A 23,204-nucleotide genomic window follows, 5' to 3' on the forward strand; every position below is an offset into this window, starting at 1 on the left:
TTTAAAAAATAAGCTTCCCATTGTAAATCTGATCCATTGGCATAGGACGAAAAACTTTCGAAAATTAAAAATACTCCAGTGCTTAATTTTGCCACAGAAAATTTCTTTTTTCGTAAATTCTTTAATAAAAATAAATGTATTAGACAAGATTGACAGTTTCAACTTTGTAATTAATGTTTTTCAGGTGTTTATCTCTAGAAAGTATGTGGGAGAATACATATGTATCATTGAAATACTTATGTCTCAGTGTGAAAAGTAACTAATAAGTAGTGACATTGAAATCAAACGTGCCTCAACAATGTTAGTGGAAGAGAGTTGAACTCTGTCCAAACAAATGAGTGTCAGTATATCATTCAGAGTTCTTTGGGTTGTTAAAATTAATTAGTGTGTCAACAGTTTTCAGTACTTCTTTCTTTTTTAAAAAAAATTGAACAGTGTAAGGGAAGTACATGCTATTATCTTTAATTTTTTATAAGTATTCCAATAAAACGTCTCCATAATATAACATTAAATCACATTAAGAGAGTAATCCCATCGCCCCTAGACAACATCTGGGAGGCTGTAAGATATTTCAGATTCCTGGTTCAGATGTTGGAGACAGATCTCTGACCTAAGGCCCAGGAAACTGTGCTCCCTGCCTCCTCCCCTTCACAGTTGATGCAGAGAAAATTGAGCTGGCTGTCTTTCTGAGCTTGCAAAAATGACCTCAGAGAGCGGATAAAGGGGGCATTTCTCAGGGAGGGGAGGGGACTGGAGAGACCAGATAAGACAGTGACTGGGTTCAGATAACACAATTGTCCACGGTTGATTAAATAGTCCACCGTTGAGTATTGTGTCATCTGTCGAGCATTTTCTACACAACAGTTGTTTATTTCTCAGAAATAACCAATGCAAATAATCAACAGTGTGCAGAGTTGACTATCTGCACAACCATTGATTATTATGTCGTGTGGAGGTCTCCATTGACTATTTCACATGCCTACAGAGTTGTGAGGCAAGAGCAGCAGAAACCCCTGCTGCTCTTGCCCAGCGGGACTCTGTAGGCATGTGTCATTTGTCCTGGGGAAGCACGTGGAGAGCCTCTGATCGTGCCATCCCTGGGTGGAGCGCTGCAATCTGCATCTCCCCACGCGCTTCCCAGGACGTGCACAAATGGTGATCAGGGCAGAGGGGTATAAGGATCTCTCCTACATCTGCAACATCAAACCGAGGAGAAATCCCCCCCCTCCACCCCAATATCCATTTGGATATCAGGGAGGAGGAACATAGGGATCTGTCCTGTGGCTGTAATGTCAAACTGCGGATGGATTTCTCCCGCAGTTTGACATTACAGCTACAGGGCAGACCCATACACCCTTCCGCCGCAATAACTGAAGCCCATTTGTTGATATTGGGATAGCGTCAGGCAAGCATCTTCCTCCACCACGCTATCTATTGTTGGATATCGGCATGGTGCAGAGGGAGATAGCAAGTGTCTTCCTCCATGCTTTCCCGATATCCAGAAATGGAGAGCTTGGCGTAGTGGAGGAAGACACTCCACGCTATCCAAGCATCCCCCCGATCCCATATCCAAATAGATAGCAGGGGGGTGGTTCACTCCTGCAGCTGGGATAGGACATGCACAGTGTGGCCCATGGAACATTGGGGTGCCACGATCGTCCCATGTGATGCTGGTTCTTATGGGAATCCCCCTTCATGCCGGGTCCCCCCACCATCAGAGCAGGAGGAGGAGAGCGCAGCGCCAGGTACTGACAGTGGGGTGACCCAGCACAAAGGGGGATTCTCATGGGAACTAGCACCGCCACTTGGTGGGTAGGGCAGAGAGGGGGTGGGCAGGGGCAGGGATCATCAATACTCAGCCATGTGTTAATAGTCAACTCCACGGAAGACTATAATCATGTCGTGTGGAGAATACCCTCTAAATAGTCATCCACAGAGTTGACTATTAACACATGGTTGACTATTGTGTCGTCTGAACACAGCCAGTATCTCAAGGCCTCTCCAGCCTCCTTCCCTCCCCTTCCAGAACACCCCAGCGAAGCAGGTGAAAAACTCATCTAAATAAAATGCAAAGAGGGAGACACAATGGAGATGAAGATCACCTCTGCCGCTCCTCTCGCTCTGCAGTAGATGCTCGCAAACCTCCGAGTTCAGAAGCTTACAAGCATCAAGGGCGAATGTCATAGGATCGTGCCTTTAGCCTGCTTTAATGTTTCCCCTCAAACATTTCAGGTCAAAAATTTATGGTGTATTGGGCCAAAGATTATCATGGGGTATTTTTGTGTAGCTTTGTTATTTACTATATACAAGTAAAATAAACATGCTAAATTAGATCTCTTTAGTGCATCAGAAAATTTTCAAATACGAACTGGAAAGTTTCTGTTGCAAGTGACCCTATGCTAATTAACCTAGCCCTGTGTGTGGGTTTCTGATGGGCAGCTGGTTGGTAGACTAGATGGATCCTTGGTTTAATCCAGCATGGCTCTTCTGATGTAACTATACACATTCAATCCGTGCATGAGCCCCACTTTTATCTGACATTCATGATAATTTATATAGAAGCCAATAGGTGGACAGCCCAACGCTCTTTGGCTCAATCCCCACAATGGCTGTGCCAGAACAGATCATCCAGATTAGAGCTACATGCATTGGATTCTAGACATATAGGCCCCTGGGCAAATGTTAAATGCAATGCCGAAACATTAGGTAGGGGTAGTATGGCCTGATCTTGGAGTGGCTACTCCCTGTCAGGGAAATTTATGCAGAATGAAGCTGTTCTCCATAAACAACTGGCACACCTACAGCTGATCCAGCAGTTTCTTTTCCACCCTTGAATTGCTCATCAAAGGTTTTGGGTAAAGAAGCGCTTCTCAGGCCACTTCAGTAGAGTGCGCAACTCCTATTTGCGTAATCTGCCTGTACCATAGAAGTGAATAGAGAAGCGTGCTTATGCAGAAGCTCCACGTACACTTTGGAGTCTTAGCAGAATTCTGGTTGTCAAGCCTTGCAGAGAAATACAGTATACAGGTTCCTGCTTTCCATAAATTCAGAGAACGTCTGGTTTTACATGTCATTGTATGTGACTCTGGTTTAGAATAGTGTATGAAAACTGGATGCAGCTGCATGCTTCAAAGCCATTGTGTGGGAAAACAATCCTCTCTGAAGATAAGATGTAACTTGTCAGTTGAGAAACTGGAAACTGTAGTTGCTCCATTGGTGACAACAAAAGAAATTATTGGAATTTGTTCTATTTATCTTCCGACAGTTTACAGAGTGGAAGCGTGCTTTTAGGCAGGAAGTTGGTTGATGAGCCATCTTTCTTTCTTGGCATCACTGTGCATAAAGTTGCATAAGCTACGTGCTACTCCCTTTATCTACATTTGGATGTAGCTGAGAAGCTCACTCAAGTTGTTCTTACTCCCACAGAGATAGTGGCAGAGCTCAAGCTGAAGGAAGCATGTATGGAGCTTCACAACATTTGACTAGTCTTCATTCTGATAGAAGAACTGAGAAATGTTTAGCTTAGTTTCCTTTTGCAATTAAGACCCAGGTATACTAATGGGGTAGGGCAAGTTAGTTTTCCTTCTTAGAAAGAAAGAGTTCCAGCTGAGCGCACTAACCTTGGATCAGCCTCAACTTTTTTAGCTTTTGGCTCATTCATGTGGCATTGTCACCTGTCTCTGGACTGTACCATTTCAATTTGCACATGATAGAAAGCTCCTCTATAAGAAAAAAAACTTCTTTATGTGGAAATCAAGCATATCAAGGCGAAGGCCAGGCTAGAACCCTAGCTTTCTATGAAAAGAGGTGGTTTATTTTTTGTATGTTGGAGCTTTCCATCACGTGAACCCCTTCCCATCTGTAATTTGAAATGACATAGTCCAATCACAGATATACAACCTTGATGAGAATTGGTTCTCTAAAACTTCTTTAGCTTATTGGCTAAGATTTTTGGTATAATGCAAATCTCACCTCTTCCATGAACTCACTAGTTTAGTTTAGTTTAGTTTAGCTACTCTGATCTATCTCTCAGTTCCCCCTCCCATTTATAATATTTAAAATTAAACTTTTCAGAAGTGCTGTAAAGCTTACTGTGAACATTTTAGAGTGCTATATTAATGCAAAGCATTTCTTATAAAGCACTCCCTAAATATACAAACACAAATGAATACAAAGACAATTCCGAGACCTTATCTTGCGGTTCCTGAATTACTACTGTGGGTGTGCCCCACCTCCAGTTATCCTTCTACTTAGAATATTTGTGTTTAGCAATAAGCAGACTTGAAATATGAAAATATAGTACCATCTAGCTGCTGTGTACTGTTCTTACTGCAGCAGCTTTAGAGGGATCTTTCATTAACAGGATCTTCCATTCTTCCTCAAAACCTATTTGCTCACCCTCTGGGCCTCTTCAAAAAAGCAAGATGTGGAATGATTCCTTGTTGCTCATCGCAGAAATGGAAAATGGTCTGGGTAGTTCTGTAGTTTATGAAAACAATCTAAAGTGTTGACTCCAATTAGCTGTACTACAGATTCTTTAGAGAGCTAAGAAATTACAAGCGAAGTATTCCAACTTCAGCTTGAACTAGTAAAAGTTGCACATTTAAAACTTGGCTCAGGCAAAATAGTCTAACCATTTCTGCTTCTGTGTCATGCCCTTGCAGAATTACCTTGATTCAATGTCGTGGAGCCACATCGAGCTGTGAGTCTGTAATTGTGTTCAAGTACTGAGGTTTTTCCAAAGTACCTATCACCATAATATCTGTTCTTGTGTGTTTAAAATAGCTCGGCAAAGCATGTATATAGGGCTGGGGGAGACAGTCATGCAAGTGTGTGGTCTTTGACCACAAAACACATAATCAGAAATGAGAGGAAAGTGGTGAGGCTTGGTAAGAATGGTTTACACCCTTTCCGTTATCCATTTGAAGCAATTCTCTTCCCTTCTGTGTTCAGTGCTTGCCCACCTCAATTGCACAAACTATTCCTGCACACAATACCCGAATCTTTGTATACATAGTTCTTTCTCACTCATTTGCAATTGTTTTGGTATTTAGGGGGGTATAATGGTGTTCAGTTAAGGTCTTAAACAGCCTAAGACATTCATATGTCAATACTTTGAAACTTTTGCTAAACCCAGCAGGGGTGCCATTTTTGGTTTCTCTTGGGAGGGGAGGCAGAGTTTTTCTTCTTTTCTTTAATTCGTTAGTCACCCTCTAGCATTTTTTCTCGGGGCAACATGCATAAAGGAATGACATAAAATCCAAAAATCCACATACTTAGTTTTTTAAACAAATCAATTTAAAACAAAGCAAAGGCTAAATTCATAAAAAGCAACAAACCATGTAGAGATCTAAAAACACCTTAAAACACATCAGTTTTAAAAGCCTGTGAGAATAATTTCTTTAAAGTATTTCTATGGCACCAAAAGCACGTTACAGAAGGCACGAGGTGGACCTCTCTGGGGAAGACATTCCGTACTTGGGACTGTGTGGAGGAGGGCTACTGCTGAGAGCCCTTTCTTGTGCGAGAACCCACTGCAATGCATCTCTGCATGCGAAGCCACCTGGCTCATGGCAAGGTTCCAAGGCCTACATCCTCTTTATAGCTATCAGAAAACAAAAATATCTCTATCAAAGATCATGTGTGAGAGGAAATAGCAGTTGGCAGCTTTGAATTTGGAGACTGAGGAAAAGGCAGAGAGATGGGAATTGGCTGATGCACTTGTATGTCTCTGGGGATCTGATGCTGCAAAGTGGACCTCCTGCATTGCCATAGTGCTTGTTTTGACCCCAATTACACTCTGCTTTTACATTTGTAAATGAAGCAAATATCACTGGGACAGAGTCATGACTAACTTAAGTCTCATTAATTTCAATGGGTCTAGTCTAAGTTTGGATTCAACCCTAAGTCTCCAACTGGCTCTTCTCCAAAGGTAGTGCTACTTGTAGAACTTCTCACCACTTGAGAGTGTGGGACAATATTTTTTTAAAACGTTAAAAGTGCAAAATACAATGAGAATTTTAAGAGCATCCATCATTTCTTTATATATACCACATCATGGGCAGCCCTCTAGGTGGTACACCTGAGGAATAACTTGCTTGTCAGCTGAAAAACCTACCCTTCCCTAAATGACACTCTTGAGGTATGCTTCAATGGCAAATATCTCCAACCCAAGTACACCTTCATTTTAGCATGAAATCTTGGAGATAAGATGTATTCTAGGGCGAAGAAAAGTTATTTGTTTGATATAGGGATATCAAAATATTTCGTGTGGTTAGATAGTCACTTGCCTCCCCCTATACTCCTTCAACATTTATTCATGGGTGGGCAATGTTGTTGAACTTTAACTCCCATCATCCCTCACCATTGGCTACGCTGATGAGGGCTGATGGGAGCTGCAGTCCACAAGTTACCCACCTCTGATTTATGGAACTATTTTTGCCCCAGGCCATTCTCTGCTTGTTTGTTTAATTCGAGGGCAAATGTTGGCAGCTTTTTTGTTGGATGCTTTTAATCCCTGCAGTGTGGCCATCATAGCCAACTGTCAAAGCAGACTAGGGGAACTGCAAATGAAAGTATGAATGGCATAATCCATATAGAGGAATGTTGTGAAAATCCCTGGTGATGTGGTACCTTCTGTTTGGGTATTGCATAGGGGCTAGCATAGGAATCTCAGATATGGACATGGATTGCTCATTGTGGTCTGCAAGTTCTAGAAAGCTTGGAATCTCCTCTGGTATCATACTAATTTGCAAGTGTTTTGTTAAAGAATTGAACAAGAAAGGGGTGTATTAAAGTACAACCTATGTGTTCTGTCTCCCTGCAATTCTCCCCAGCCAGGAAAATGGATCATATATTCAAGTACGTGTCTTTGTTCCTTCATTCTTGAGCTTCATTTAACCATTGAGTCTCTTCATTAAAGCCACTCCTGATAGAAAATAGGAATCAGGTTTGATACTCTTGGTAACTTTTAAGGAAATACCCTTTTTTTCTAATCGGTGCATTAAAATGCAAAAGTCCCAGGCTTATAATATTTAATGGTACTGAAAAATGAACTAAGTCTCGTATGTTTCCTGTACGCTATTCAAAGATGCACCATCCCCAACTGCTTGTTCCTTGTTCTTTTGAAATCTGTTATACCAAAAATATTTTTTGGAAATACCTCCAGACTATTGTTTTTATTAGCAACTGGAAAGCTTTGTAGTGAGATGCATTTGTGTGTTTTGTTACTCTGGCACAGCTGTTTTTGTTTAAGCACCACTGAAGAGATGGTTAAGCTATGGTTAACTCAATGGATTTGTCAAATGGAAACTGAATAGCAAGCACAAAGGAAAAAAGACTGTTCTCTGACCGGACAGCCTTTTCTGGTCCTTTTCTTTTAATTCAACAAAGGCACAGATAATTCCTTAACTATCCTTTTCTATATGAAAATTTCCCAGGTGGGAAGTCATGCACTTCAGTTGTCACTTTTTTTACAACGGGCAACCACCTGTTCTGGTACTAGTTGCTGGTAAATCATTGTCCATATTTTTGGCCTCTCAGGGATGCCTTGTTAAATTTGTGTTACCATATTTCTTTGATTCTAAGACACATTTTTCCCCATATAAACATCTCTAAAAACGGGGTGCATCTTAGAATCGCGGGTGCATTTATTATTTCTTAGAATCAAAGTTTTTTTCTCTTGGTGGTACTGAAATTAGTGTGCGTCTTACAATCGATGGTGTCTTACAATCGAAGAAATACGGTAGTTTGAATTGCTACTATGATCATCTCAAGGTTCAGCTTTGTCAAAAGGCATGCAAAGCATATGCAACAAGTGCACATTTGTAGTTGTTTAAACTATATGGAAAGTTCCTAAATAATGAGTCAAGGAGAGAAATCCTGCAAGGTGATAGCCCTTCTGACGAAGCAAGGACAATCTGTGTGCAGCAGCCAGTTTCGCACAAAGGACCTCTTTACTAGCTTCATTCCATGCATACCACTGCCTAATAAGTGGTTGACTGTGATAGTACTTACCATCTATTTTGAGTGGGGACCTTACATAGTCCTTCTAACCCAACATATCTCTTCAGCAGCTGCATGCACATAGAGATTATCATTATCAGCTGTATGCATCTGTGGATCAGGGATATGCCCAACATAAGGGAAAGAAATACACAAGAGTTAAATCTATTTACAGCCCTGTAAGTTCCTGGTTTGTGCCAGCATAGTGTCTTTGGAAATCAAGAGAGCTGAAATGCCCCATTTCTCAAACCAAATGGGATGAAGGGAAGAACCTCAGAATTATGGTAATTACTGATTTTTTTTTTAATATAGGACATGCAAAACAGTCTGGCTTGAAGTGGTGCCTAAGAGCAGTGCTAATTACAAAGGACTCCAGAGACGTTGTAAAATAATAATAATTCTCGGTGGGGTGGAGCAGGATGTGCCATGGATAGCTGCTCTGGAAAGAGTGAGATGCTGTAATGATTGTGATGGTGGCCTAAAAGAGAAATATGGTGGTGCAGTCAAGCTGTTAAAAAGATCAGAGACTCCACAAGATCTGCTACTTTGTGATGTACAAAGGCAGCCTGCAAGCTTTTGCAAACATGTGCTTTGTGTCTGTCTCTTACTAACTAACATTAGAAGTAATCCAGCTAGACTCACTTGGTTATTGGAAGATTAAAGAGATAGCAAGGTTATCACCTCCATCAATGAAGGCAAGATCAGACTGTCTTAAATTGGGGAAGGATTCCGTCCGCTTTAGGTTTACCTAGATCCTAGAATTTTTGTGTTTAACTTATTGATGTCTGTCATATGCAGTGGCAAAGCCTGAGTTGGCAACGTCTTGATTTATGGCTGAAGAGCCTAACTTATACTGGTCCAGATCACAAATTACCTTTCCACAAAATTAGTACAAAAAGAGAGCTGTTCTGTAGATTCCCTTCCTGGCACTCCTTAAGCAACTCTTCTGAATGGCCCCAGCTTGTGTCCTAGTTCAGTTGCATTTCCAGCAGTTCCCCTGCCCTGATGTGGTACAATGTTAGGGCAGTTCTGCTTTGCTGGGTGCATGTGAGGCTGGCCCCAGCCTCCTATCAGAAATGTACATGATGACACATGTACCAACCTATCTTAATATAAAGAGGGCTTACCTGGCTGTCAGTGAACTGTCGAACAGGCCATCCTATCTTTATATATTATTGCATCAATATCCTTTGCATTAGCAAAACTTATAGTGGAGAAAGAAAGTTGGACTTTCAGGAATAGCTTTACCTTTTATAAGAGACTTAAAAGCTTTGAAAACACAGGACAAGTCAACAGTGGAATCTTCTTTCTTTCCATATCTCAATCTTGCTTTGGCTGATTTTAGGAACTCTTTAGCTTTTGTGGATTAGACTTGCAACCTTTTCTTATCTGTCACATTTTATCCTGCCCATTTTCCAAAGAGTTCAGGGCAGCACACATGGGATTATCATGTTTTTGTTTTCACAATAAACCTATGAGGTAGATTAGGTTGTGCAGGAGCCCGGTCTTTGTATTTAGGTCTCTCTAGCAAGTCCAACACTCTGGTTCCCTTCATTGGCTTTGTACCTCCTAGCACTTATTTCATCAGTTGCTTACTTGCATGTAGAACAATAGTGTGCTACATGAAACTGGGACGGGCCTACCCATGTGCGCACATACATCATCAATCAGTATGAGGATTTCTAGGGGAGGGAATAGAAAGCCTTCTCTCTATGCACACCCCAGCAATCCTGATACAGACTGCTCTTTCCTCACCACTAGCAGCAGCAGGAAAAGAGTGATCCACCTGAGTCTCTCTGGGGGAAGGAGTGGAGAGTGCAAATGGTGGGATATTTGGCAGTGGTTCTCGAGATCGGAGTGCTCTTGTGAGGGCTGTAAATTCCTGGGGAGGACTGCGTGTTGTGCGGTCCTGACCTAGAAGATGCAAGTTGCAGAAATGCGACATCAGAACCAGCACTCAGGTCATGTTAGCTCTCTGAGCAGCCTTCTCCACTCTGGTGCCCTCCAGAGGTTTTGAATTCCCATCAACATCAGCCAGCATGGCCAACATCACCCAACATTAGCCAGCATGGCTACATGCTGGGACATGTAGTCCAAAACATCTGGGGGGCACCTCAGGAAGGTTGCTCTAGACTGAGCATTGCAGAGTATACTGAAGTAAATGAAACGTAGCTGCCCCTTTGCTTTCAAGCTCCTGTCTAGCATTCCAAAAGGATAGGATTTTAATGAATCCATGATGGTAAGATCAGCATTTCTTTCTTTCTTTCTTTCTTTCTTTCTTTCTTTCTTTCTTTCGTAAACCTGTGTACAAAATCATATATTTTTTTTACTTAGTAGGAGTTCCAGGCATGGACAGTGAGGATTTGCGTGTCCTTGATCCAGAAAATAGTTCTGGATATCCAAATTTGTCTTGAAAAGATCTCTTTAAACCCATGTTGAATGGAATTTGGGTGGGGTTTGTTGAGGTTTTATGATTGAGGTTTATGGGAGATTTTCCAACCTCATTAGTTATTGCACAGACTAGGCTTCTGGCCAATCACTTTGTAGCAGAGTATTACAGCGGTTTCCAGCCAAGTCAGCAAAGACACTAATTACGACTGAGATTTGAATTGGTTTAAACAAACTTTTACTGGCATATAAAAATATAATTTAGTTATGGCAATCACAGATAACAAATACTTACACACGGTCAGTAAATACAGCTCTGATACATCTGAGTGATATATTCTGAGTGATACATGTACATGGAAATACATTTACTTTTATAGACTACCTGTACAATGATGCAACTTCTTGCAACCCTTAATTGAAAACAATCAGTTTACCAATTATTCAATTATGACATCAATGTCCAGGTGCAAAGTTGACCTTTAAGTTTTCTGCTGAGTCTTCTGTTTCTTCCAGCTCCTCAGCAATTAGCAAATCAATGGAAACATAACCAGGATCCGTTCCAGGATTCCAACAGGGTTGTGTGTCAGAACAAAATTGGCTAATTGAGTTTACTATATTAAGCAACATAGAATGACCATATAGTAGTCAGTCATGGTAGTTTACGATTCTCTCTGCTAATTTCACTGAAAATAATTCCACTGTGTCCTTTTTAATGCAATTGAGGAGCAATTACTATTCTACTTGAAAAGAGAGGAGGGAAGTGCACAGTGTGATGAGGCTGTCATTCACATGTCCCACCTATTCAAATGTAAAGCGAGGTGGAGGGGAGGGTTTGTTCTCAACGCTGCAAGACACCTTGGGGAGAAGGGCACTAAACTACCCACACCACCCTGCTCCTTCTCCTCCCTGTAGTAACATTACTCCAGTGTTTACCTTTCATGTTTACATTATATATTAGAGAACTTAGCTTTGTAGTAGACTCAGCAACAGTGTTGTTTGCTGGTCAGTCTGCAATATGAAGATCTATTTATTATTTATTTATCTTATTACATTTCTATTCCACCCAATAGCCGAAGCTCTAGATGAGGGGTAAGCAACTTTCCAGATGTTTTGGGCTCCAACTCCCATCAGCCCCAGCTACCGTGGCTAATGTTGCCTACCCCTGAGGGTGGGGGTGGGGGTTGTCCTCTGGTAGCATGTATGTTGACTTCATGCACTCACTGATTTCATGGTTCTTTATTTCAGGACTTCAGAGAGTCCGCCAGCTAGCAGAAAACACAAGGTACTTCAGGAGAAGATTGCATGAACTAGGCTTCATTATTTATGGCAATGAGGATTCTCCTGTTGTCCCTTTGCTCCTTTACATACCTGGTAAAATTGGGTAAGTTAATTCTTACTGTCCAGGAAGCTATGCAAAGTTTTCACAATTTCAACCCAAATCTCACAGGAGGGGCTGTGGCTCAGTGGTAGAGAACATGTTTTGCATGCAGAAGGTCCCAGGTTCAATCCCTGGCATTTCCAGGTAGGGCTGGAAAAACTCCTGCCTGAAATGCTGGAGAGCTGCTGCCACTCAGTGTTGACAATACTGGGTTAGACAGGCCAGTCATCTGACTCAATATAAGGCAGCTTCCTACATTTCTATGTGTTCTCAATTCATTTGGTGCATTGTCCTTTTTACATAATACCGTACTTATCTAAAGATAAAAAAATAGCATTGGTCTTCAACTGGTTGGACAGGAGTAAGCTACACCCTGAGCTAAGGTGGGTCACACCATTTTTGTTGCTGTTTAGGGTTGTAGTTTTTCTTGGAAACAGAAAAAATAAGTGTCTGTGAAAAATGTGTAGGGAGAGAGGAAGGGTGACCAGAAGCAAAGGCAGAACAGAGCACCTTTACTTTTTAATCATTGCATAGGAAATGCTATATTAATGGATATCCTGCATTGGCAGGGGGTTGGATTCGATTTAAGACAACATTAAATGCGGCCTAAAAATAATTTAAAAATTAATTACATTTGAGGTACCTTTCAACTCTGATTCTATCTCTGCCTGACAAACTACCAGCAAAACTCCCTCGTTTTGCATCTGGTCACCCTAGAGTCAGGCCAAGGGCCAAATCCAGCCCTCCAGGATTCCTAGAAGGCCACACAAACTTTCCCTGGCTCCACAACCACTGATCATTTAGTGTTTTCCTGGCATCTATACAGTTTTTCACCATTCCAAAAGGTTGAAATGCCTCTCCTAAGATTTAATTCCTGGCAGTAAGAATTTTAAATTAAACTATGCTGGTATTGGGGGCACTTTGGGCCCATTCTTTTTTGCCTTTGGCCTATCCCACCACTAGCATGCAGCTTCCAAGACTTTGTCGGAAAGAAGTCAGCCCTTTGGCTAACATTGGTTCTGTGCTCCTTTTCTAGAGAGAAAGAGGGGAGAAAGACATCTATAAAACAATTTAAAGTCAGTCATGACAGCATAAGAAGAGCCATACTGGTTTAGACAAAGGACCTGTCTAGTCCAGCATTCTGTTCACACAGTGGCCAGTCAGTTGCTCATGGAAAGCCCACAAGCAGGACATGAGAAACTGATATACGGAGGAATATTGCCTCTGACCCCAGAAGTAGCACATAGCTTTCATTCTAGTAGCCATTCATAGCCTTATCCTCCATGAATTAGTCTGTTGTTCTTCTAGGTGTTATTAAAGATTTCTGAACAACTGAAAGATCACTAACAACCATAAATAACTGATGCCCATCAACCCATCATATGCCATTAAATGCCTGGGAATATAGACAGCAGCTCCTTGTTGATGCATTTCTTAGAGAAGTAACACTTCCCCCTCCCCTCCCCATATAAGTAGCATTTTACAACATCTTTGCATTGTTTAGAAGTCACTCTGCACACTAAGACTTCCCTTCTCTTTCTTGCAGTTTGAAGGAAATAACCTTTTGTTTCACTCATTTCCTTACCCAGGGCATTTTCAAGACGCATGTTAGCCAAAAGCATTGGGGTGGTTGTAGTTGGCTTCCCAGCAACTCCGATCACAGAATCCAGGGCTCGGTTTTGTGTGTCAGCTGCTCATACACGGGAGATGTTAGATACGGTAAGCACAACAGATGGCTTTGCAAAATGAACTGCATGTGTTGAAAGGGTTTGGGAGAAGCCCCATCATGTTTCTCTGCTCCATATCCTCTTTACTGTCTGCCTTGTTTAATCATCACCATTTGATTGTGGAAGCTTTGATTTTTAAAAAGTAAATATTCAGTTCACTGTTAGAATCAACAGAACATACTGCTGCAAAGAAGTGATTCAGAGCATGTAAAAAGCTTGCCTAACCAGCTTGTGAGTTTAGTCGTATGTAAGTGTTTGAGTTTTATGGAACACCTTCAGTGATAAAGTGGAAAGAAAGGGATATATGTATTGTATATGAAGAGAATGAGTGTGGGATTAAAAATGACTGAAATATGCTTTACAGATTTGGAAAAACTTCCTTTGCTGATAGTTGGCACTGGAAAGCTATCTCCCCCCCGCCCCCATTGAGGTGAAAATAAATTGCAAATCCAGATTCTCTATTATCATGTCTTCTATACTGGGCTCTTCAGAAGACTCTTTGAACCCTGCTGATTAAGGCTCTGCAGGGTTTAATGTGTGCTTTGCTAAACCCTGCTCACTCACTAACCACAATCAGATCATCTGCAACAGAGTTAGCGGCTCTAACCGTGGCTTAAAGTTGTGTGCGACAGCACAGCTTGTGGTTAGTGCTAATCCCAGAGAACCACAGTTACGCTAACCATAGAGCCTAAAGTGTCGTCTGAACAGGCCCATTATTAGCAAACACAGTTAGGAGTTTGTTGTATATAGACAAATAGTTTCACCCATAAAAGCATGGTTAAAGGACTATGGTCTTCATACCCAGTCAGTTTGGGAAACGAAATAAAATTTAATTGGATTAGCATGTGTAAGATCATGAAGTCTTAAAAATGCACTGTTGAGATTCCATGGCTTGGCCGTGTGCGGGCAGACAGAAGGCAAACTTTGGACGGCATCCAATGGGGCTACAACAGTTATGAAATCAATGCAGCAGAAGTGAATTCTAGCATAATGGCAATAGGATAAGCTGATGTGAAGGTTATTCCAGGGAAACCAGTCTTGCCAGCTTATGCTTACACTAGTGTTACATCAGTTGCATAAGCGCAACAACCCTGTTGGAAAATGCCCCCTGTAAAATAATGCCCTGGTTTGAATGTAATGTTAAATCAGGATTTAGTGGTAGATACATGCATTAAAACAACCCTGAGCAAAGCGTCGCATTCACATGCTCTCTCACTCCTCTCTCCTCCTTTGTGGCCAGTTTTGTTTCACTTTACCCAAAAGCTGGCTTCTCCGTACATTCGGACCTAAGATTGTGGTTTACAGTAAACTCTTCGGTTTCAAAACAAGCTAATTTCAAACTCTGGATTGTTTTGATGGGGTTTTTAACCAGAGTTTGTTTTAAGCCACATTCTCAGGTTTGAACAAAACGACAGGCCAGCTTTTGTGTAAAGCGAAACAACTTGGCAAGGGTCTTCCTCCTGGCCTTATGGATGGAGGGAGGATGCAAGCCTGAGGTTTTGCTCAGGTTTGTTCCGGCTTGTACATGTAGCTCTAAATCCTGGCTCTGTGGTGATGTTTTCCTAACTCTAGGCTTTTGATTCTGAAACCAAACCAGAGCATAATTAATCTAGCTCTTGTCAGTGTACCACACTGATCCTGCTAAGTTTGGGTTATATTCAAATTGAAATGTGGAGGGAAGAGTTATCTCTGATTTTTCCCTTTTTGTACAAATTGGGCCTTGGTGTGATTGTATGGCCCTGACACTCCATCCTCTGCTCCATGCAAAACTGTCAGCCACACATTTTGAAGTCTTGTTCACTTCCCATACTACAACAGGTTCATTGCAGACTTCAGGAGTAATGGAATGTGGTACAGTGCCATAGGCCAAAGCCATGTGGGGTTAAGACAGGAAATGCTTATTCCATAGCTGGCGTCAAAGGCAGGCATGGTTGGCTACCTGCTGAGGGCCCACACCCCACCAGGGGACCAATGACAATAGCCCCCTGCTGTTGTTCCTCCCTCTTCTTCATCATTGCAACCTGCTTGTTCATCTGCCTCTTGCTTTGACTCAGACAACGATGGTGGTGAGAAGGAGTAGGAGTAGTTGTGACTATCTATTTGCTCTCTGGCTCTCTGCAAGTTGTAGCAATGATAAAAGGACAAGGAGTTGACAGGGGGCCCATTGAGGGTGTCTTGCCCAAGGGCCCTCCAAAACCTGGAGCAGGCACTGGTCAGTGCAGTGAAGCTTGCCTGTTTCAGTCCAATTCTGATGGACTAATAACACTGTAGCATCCATAAAAGAAGGTCTACTTCATGGTTTCTAATCAATCTTCCCTTTGGATAAAAACTAAACAAACAAGGGGAAAAGGAAACGGTGCTATCCTATAAACCAATATCTTTACTGTCCTGATTTGGTTATGCTTCCACTAGTTCTTGAAATAAAGAGGTATTCGGTGACCTTAGACCCAATGCACTTAGTAAGATAAATGCAGATGTTCTGCAATTATATATTTGCAAATAATGCAAATAAAGGAATGTAGTGCACTACAAGGTCATTTAACTAAGTGCATTTTTTCAGTGGATAGAGATACCCTAAGTTGCTCCTCACCACTAAGGTAAAAAAAAAAACACCATAGGAACTTCATAACAAAAGCTCTCAGGTTCCTTATGCTACTACTATTTTAAATTTTAAATTAATAGCAATGCTCTCATCTGCTCACATACACTTGGCTAATACTAGTGCTTGTATGAGAGGAGGGTTGCTTTTAACTAGGCAGCTCAGTTTTTTCAGGGCAATGAGGGCTGCTTTTGTCATTAAGATGTGGAAAGCATCCTGCTTTGGGACAGGGCTGGATCCATAGTGGTGGTGGTGGTGGTGTTTCTAATGGTGTTTAGGCAAATGCTATCACACACCAGCAGGAGAGCAATTTTAAAAGTTAGGATAAAGCCAGTTGTAAAAAAGATACGTATGTGTATGTTAAAACACTCAGAGAAAATACAGTTATGTAAGTACATTGGCTTTGGGTTGTAGTAGTATTGAATTACAAAGTAAAAAATAATAATAAAAGAAGCAACTACAAAATAAAGAAGCTATGGGGGTGGGAAGGGGAAAACCAAGCAAATGCAGAGCTCAGGTTGCTTTGCATTCCATAAAGACCTGGTAGAAGAAGCCTGTTCTGAAGTGAGAGGAGCTGCATGGCTGTATGTGAGCCTGTCCCTTCTGATAAATGCTTGGTGAAAAGTTAACCAAGCTAACTATTTGGACAAAACATTCGAAAGCAAACAAAGTCCACTATTGGGAAAGCAACCAAAAAGTTCATTTTCCCCTCATGCCCAAGGCTGGGGGGAGGGAGTGAAAAATACTGATGTTCACCTCTTGATTGGCGTCCCAAAGATGCCACTGGCTAATTTGGAGGCCCAGAGCCTGTCACCTCTCTATTCGTAACACTGTTATGAATAGCGCTATGGATTACACTTGGATTGTCCAGTTGTCTTGATTTATTTCTTTTTATATATATAGTGGAAACTCAGGGGAGTTCCAAAATGGAGAGCTCGTAGTTCTCCTTTTGTAAGCTACAAGTAGAACTGCAGTTGTGTTTCCACACTATCAGGGGATATTATGTTCTTTCTGTGTGTACATTGGGATATGTTCCATCCACACCGGTGCCCTTAGCTCTATCGTTCTGTCTTTTTGAGGGGTGTGATTTTGACGTTTGGCAGCTGTAGCTATCACATCTCAGCACACATTCACTACACACTTTTTTATATATTTCTTTTAAGTAGTACCAAAACACTTTTCCAGCTACATTTTCTTTTTAAAAAATATCTAGATAGTGAAACACTACATAAATGTAAGTGTTATGGTGCTATATCCCTACTGTGCTTTATTTTATTTCTTTTTTAAAAAAGAAAACCTTTTCCAAGCACTTCCATTTTAGCAAGGTAATTAATAGCAGTGACCGGAAAGGGTTTTTTTTTTAATGATTTTTAAAATAAAATTTAGCATCATGTTAATGTAGTGCTATACCACCATGATGCTGTAACACCTTAATGCTGATAACACTTACTTTTAAGTTATATTTCACTATTTTAATTTTTTTTAACTAAAGCTGGACTAAATTTTAGTGCTACTTAAAAGATGTATGAAAACAATAAACAATTAGTAAAATGGTGCCCACTGCAAATGTCATACTGAATGTGTGCTTAGGAACGATCACCTGATTGGTCGCTGCCCGTGTCAAAACTATGCCTGTTAAAGACAGAAGACTAAAATTAAGGGCATCTACATGTGTGGCAATTTCATTACTCTTCTATCCTCAAAGTCAGATAACAAAAGAGAAGGAAGCGGCACTGGGAAAATGTGGGAGGATTATAAATGGATGACATTGTCATGTGGATTCCCCCGTAAAATATAAGTGAACAAGCCATGATGATTCAACAGTTACTGCCTCATCTGGAAACAGTCATACTCTTGAGTAACTCTTTGTTCTTGATGCTAAACAGAAGTGAGAGAAGCTTTATATCTTTCTTAATATAGTACTGTTGTATTACAGGTCCTGGAAGCTCTGGATGAACTGGGTGATTTTTTGCAGCTGAAATATTCTCGGCACTCCAGGTCATCTCGTCCTGAACTATATGATGAAATGAGCTTTGAACTTGAAGATTAAGCTTCCCTCCCATGGAGAAACCATTATGAGGGAGGAAAAGGGGAACCTAAGCAATAGGAATTTCCTAGGACAGTTTTTGCTTCACAGTTAATTGAACCAAGAGAAGTGTGTGTTTTACCAGAACAGATTCTGTGTGCAACAGACTGGAATATTGCTACACAACCCCTCCAAGAAATACCAGTTGTAATACTACTATTTGACGCAAAAGACTTTATTCCATTAAGCCAATCACTACTGTGCAGCTTTTGTTACAGGCCTTTTAATGAGCAGGCTTTGGATAGTTCTTAATTATGATTACAATAAACTTTTTAAAAGAGTGTCTTGGAATGTAGTATGTTAATTGAAGAAAAAATGTACTTATTAAATCAGCTTTCACTTGTAGAGCAGCTATCTCCATTGCAGTGTATGTGAATTTTGGCAAAGGAAATGGCAGGTGGACATGTCTTGACCTAACTACTAGATTAACAAGTACCTAAATGGGGGGGAGTGGTCATTCAGGACCTGCTCAACATTTAACTGTTACTGGCAAAAGATTTTGAGGAACAAAAAGCAGCTACAACTCCTCTTTTCAAGTTGGTGGTTTCTTTTTTAATTGTTGAAAGTTTAAATTCAATTTGGCAAAAATTGGAAGTCACAAAAATGTCAGCTTTTATTCTTACACAGTTGGTGCATTGAATTCTTTTACAATTAAAAGTTGAGTTTGATTTTTACTAGTTTGATCTTAAAGTGGGCTTATAGGTTTTCCATGTGCAATCTTAATAACCATTTCATTTTCCTGTCTGTAAAATACACAGCATTGCAGTTAAGAAAATACAGTTGATATTTACAAGCCCATTTTTCTGTAATTCTTAAACCATTTTAAAGGCTTGGCAAGCATATGTATGAGAAAGGAACACTTTGGCTGTTAGTTACGCAGAATATGATATGCTGTTTATAAGTCTGCTACCTGTTAAATTGAAAAAAACTAGTAATATTGCTAGTATATTGCTGTTTCTATGAAGTATATGAAACACAATTGGAGATAGTGTTTTTATTTTCAAATGAGGTTTATTTATGCATTAAAAAAAAGTTAACTGTTTTAAGAACCTGACCAATGATCTGAAAAGTGGACGGGAGACAAGAAAAACAGGTGGATATAGTCCCACTTCCATTCAGCCAAATGATTGGGGTCATGACTAATGGAAACTTATCACTGTCTTCAGTCTCAGTTGTATGTGAAATGATGTTCTCCTGTCTCAGCAGTGAAGGTCCTTGTAGTCTGTGTAGCTTTTAAAATAATAAGAATAAGAATAATATAATAAAATAACTGGTTGCTGTAGCTTTTGGGAGCTGCAAACCATTCTGGAATATCTGATGGCATTGTAAACACGTCCAATCAAGAGATGGTTAGCTTTCTGTTGCACAGATGTACTTTGCTTTCATGTTCTTGAAAGCTGTGGTATCCACTTAACTCACAGCTGCAAAATTAGATTTAAGAACAGAACAATTAAATTGTGGAATAGCAATTACAGTATATGACTCCCCTGCTTGTTAAAGCAGCTTTGAGGATAAAGCAAGGCTGATTAGTTATGAGGTCCCCTTTTTGTTGTTCAAGTTAATAAAATTCAATGCTGCTATAATGTTAAGAATGGACTGCGACACATTCCAAAATATCGAATGTCTGCTTCAGAAGTGTAGTTGTGGGGAGTGAGTTGTATAGTGTTGTATGATTGTTCACTTTGGCAAATGAACTTGAGAAACACTAAAGAAGCCCATGTTTGTGTGTTAAGCTAAAACTACTGTATAAAGATTAAAGGATGTTTTTGTGTGTTTTTAATTTTTGAAGTTGGCTTATTTCTTCTTCATTTACAAACTTGCATGGATGAACTTGGTGAGTTACAGAAGAAACAGACGGAGTCACGATCCACAATCCACAGGATCCATAGAACATCCTGTTTTCAGTGGTCATTTCTGACCACTGATGTGGCTTCTCTCTCTCTCTCTCTCTCTCTCTCTCTCTCTCTCTCTCTCTCTCCATCGTGTCCAATTTCATGCTCTGGCCTAAAGTGTTGTGCTTTAAAAGAAAGAGTCAAGTTTTAATTAGGCTTTAGTCAAATCATTCCCCACATCTCTCTCTCTCTCTCTTTCTTTCTCTTTCTCCCCCACCCAACCTTGCATGCATACACACATCCCAGCACTGCCCAAAGTAGCTCTATTTAAGATAATATACTAAAACATGCACAGTGATTTCAGTATGTGTTGCAATACAACAGAAAGGTGCTTTTCATATTGTCCACACTTTTATGTATACCGTTTAATGGTGGGCGTATCTGGGAAGAGCATGTAGATAAAACTAACACTTCAATTCAACCAGCACCTTTTATCTTCACTAAATAAACAGGCTCTCCCCTCTGAGTCTTTGTCACCCACTTTCAAAACACCAACATAGACCTTCTCTCCAGCCGAGTGCTCAGGCTCTTGCTGTACTTCTTCAGTAACTAGAAATTCCTTTGTCTGCTTTCGGTTGTTTCAACACTACTACGAGCAGATGCTGGAATGAGCCAGATCCTCTGATCATGATCAAAGAAAGCAGGACTCTGGCTCAGAGCAATGCTACCGCTCTGAGCTGCTTGCGGCAAGGGAAACGTGCATTGTGTGCTTATATGAAGCCTGCTATAGGAGCCATCTGCCTCTCTGCTCCCATATACAATGTGGACAGGCATGTGACAACAAACACAGTGAACATAAAAAAGAAAAGTAGTCTCATCTGTCTACTGCTTTCCAGTTCATTGATTACCATTTGATCCACCTTCATGAGCGCATCAAATGCCTCTGGCTACATTGAGAAATCATCTCATAGGTGAACATGTATGTTAAATTAGCTGTCTGATTGCAGTGTTGTCTGGCCTGATTAGCTTGTAGGCTTATATAGAAATGCTGTCTTGATTTTCATTCTAGGATGAGCTGAGTTGCATGATAAAGAAACCAAACCGGATCACCTGGAAGCACGTTGCCCCTCCAACACTGGCCACTGTTCTGTGGCTACTGAGCATGGTTGGCCCTCATTGCTATGTTTCCCCCACCTTTTTTTTCTAAAGGATTTGGGTTTTGTTTTTGTTTTTGCATTTTGGTATTTCTGAAATCCTTCAGTTTCCTCAAGGTGTGTATGTCTCCCTCTTGTGGGTGGATTGTACAGTTTGGGCTACATAAAGATCCATGCGTGCAGAATGAATCTACTATTAGTATATAGGTTCTTAAAATATAATTGTCTTGGGTTAGTTCTAGAAGATGTCGGGGTTTGGGCTTCCAGAAGGAGTACAAACATGTCCAATCTACTTGATCATCATAAAAAAAAGCATATAGAATGTATATATATATATATATATATATATATATATATATATATATATATATATTCTAATATCCTATATTCTTCATGGTCTCTGTGCATCACCCAATACTGGGTCGGTCGCTGGTCCTGTCGACCTCTAAGAAAATAACAAAGAAGGCTAAAACATCGAAACTTCCATTAGAGACACAGAAAAAGAAAAAGCGCCTTCCTGAGATCTCATCAGCTCCTGGTCAAGAGGTCACGCAGACATTACCAGCCTCCCCACATTTTTTTAATTCCCCAATACTGAGAGCATAATCATCGATACTCATGGTTGCACCGGTCTCGGTACCATCAACCTCAGAAGGGGAGATTAGATACTCATCTCCGCCATGTCAATCTATACTACTTGTATAAGGGCCAGCTTACAACCACAGCCTTCAACACAACCTATCAGAGCAGACTTTTGATACCAAGATCACTCACCTGGCTCTGTAACCTCAGGTCTCTACAAAACAGAGAAAATGGATTACTACCATGATTATTCATATCGAAGGGACCACTCGCATTCTCCATTATCGAATTGTGACAGACATTCAGAATGGTCTCTTCCACCTTGACATTACTACCATCAGGATTGGAGACCAACAATGGAAAAGGAACCATACTACAGCAGAACACAGTATTTGGGTGCAGTATTCCTGAGAGACAGTCTTCCTCCGCCTGCATACTGGGAACTGCCAACAGCTACTATTTTTATCTCCCCTTCCCCAAAAGGTCTTCTCCAACACCGTATCAGCTCACTGCTAGGGGAGAAGACACACGTCGGGATGGAAGAGACAATACCATAGCTCCCCCAGATCCCACTCATAATCAAACACTACCTACAGGTTGACATGATCAAGGTCGATCTTGGGCTCGATCTATCCAAGGATCTCCATCGCATGAATTTGACAGGGATTACCAGTCGGATACGGTCTCTATTTCTTCACCAGTCCCTTCTATCTCATTCCCTGATGTCGTCGGGACCCATGAAGGGTCCTCTCCATCCAAAGTTATGGGCTTGTTTTCAGAACAGATCCAACGGATGGCCCAATCCCTGGGTTTAGATATGCAACAACCAACCCAGTCAATCAGAGACCCTGTACTAGATGCAGTTTACACAGACACTCAATGCCAGTAGACCTTTAAGAGATTAGAGACTATGTATAAAGTTCAGGAGAAAGTCATTGAATTTTTATTTTCTCATCCTCCAAATTCCATCATAGTTGAATCTTCCCAAGGAAGATCACAAAAGACTCACTCTTCTTTGACAGACAAAGAGGGCAGACGTCTTGATCTCATGAGATGGTTTTATTCCTCGGCTGCGCTCGGTCTCAAAGTACCGAATTATCAAGCAGCTATATCATGATACCAACTTTTCCTTTGGGAAAATTTGACTCCCTCTGCAACTATTTACCATATGATAAGAGAGCACTCACTCAAGTTTTTCAAACAGAGGCAGTACGCTACCAGACGTCAGGTTGACTGTGATGCAAAGGTGATGGCCGGAGCCATAGCTCTTTGGAGGCACACTTGGCTCTGCTCCGCCAGACTGACTCAAGAGGCACGGTTCCTCTCCTCCTCTGTTTATAATACAACTTCTACCATTTGCACTGACACAGAATGCCATAACTCTTGACAATTGGGTCCTATCAATTATACACCATGGTTACAGGATAGAATTTGACTCCCTATCTCCCTCT

General features: G+C 40.9%; 1 protein-coding gene across 1 annotated transcript in view; it reads left to right on the forward strand.

The window, feature by feature from the left end:
* The window catches only part of SPTLC3 (serine palmitoyltransferase long chain base subunit 3), a 99,638-nt gene extending 80,580 nt beyond the window's left edge, over window positions 1–19,058 (forward strand). Inside the window, exons 10-12 of the mRNA XM_063125869.1 lie at window positions 11,641–11,776; window positions 13,363–13,492; window positions 18,036–19,058. Of these exons, the coding sequence (XP_062981939.1) occupies window positions 11,641–11,776; window positions 13,363–13,492; window positions 18,036–18,149 (380 nt within the window). The 3' untranslated portion in view covers window positions 18,150–19,058. The remainder of the gene's footprint in view (window positions 1–11,640; window positions 11,777–13,362; window positions 13,493–18,035) is intronic.
* The last annotated feature ends 4,146 nt before the right edge of the window (window positions 19,059–23,204 follow it).

This window comes from Elgaria multicarinata, chromosome 4 (genome assembly GCF_023053635.1).
Source record: "Elgaria multicarinata webbii isolate HBS135686 ecotype San Diego chromosome 4, rElgMul1.1.pri, whole genome shotgun sequence".
Lineage (NCBI taxonomy): Eukaryota > Metazoa > Chordata > Lepidosauria > Squamata > Anguidae > Elgaria > Elgaria multicarinata.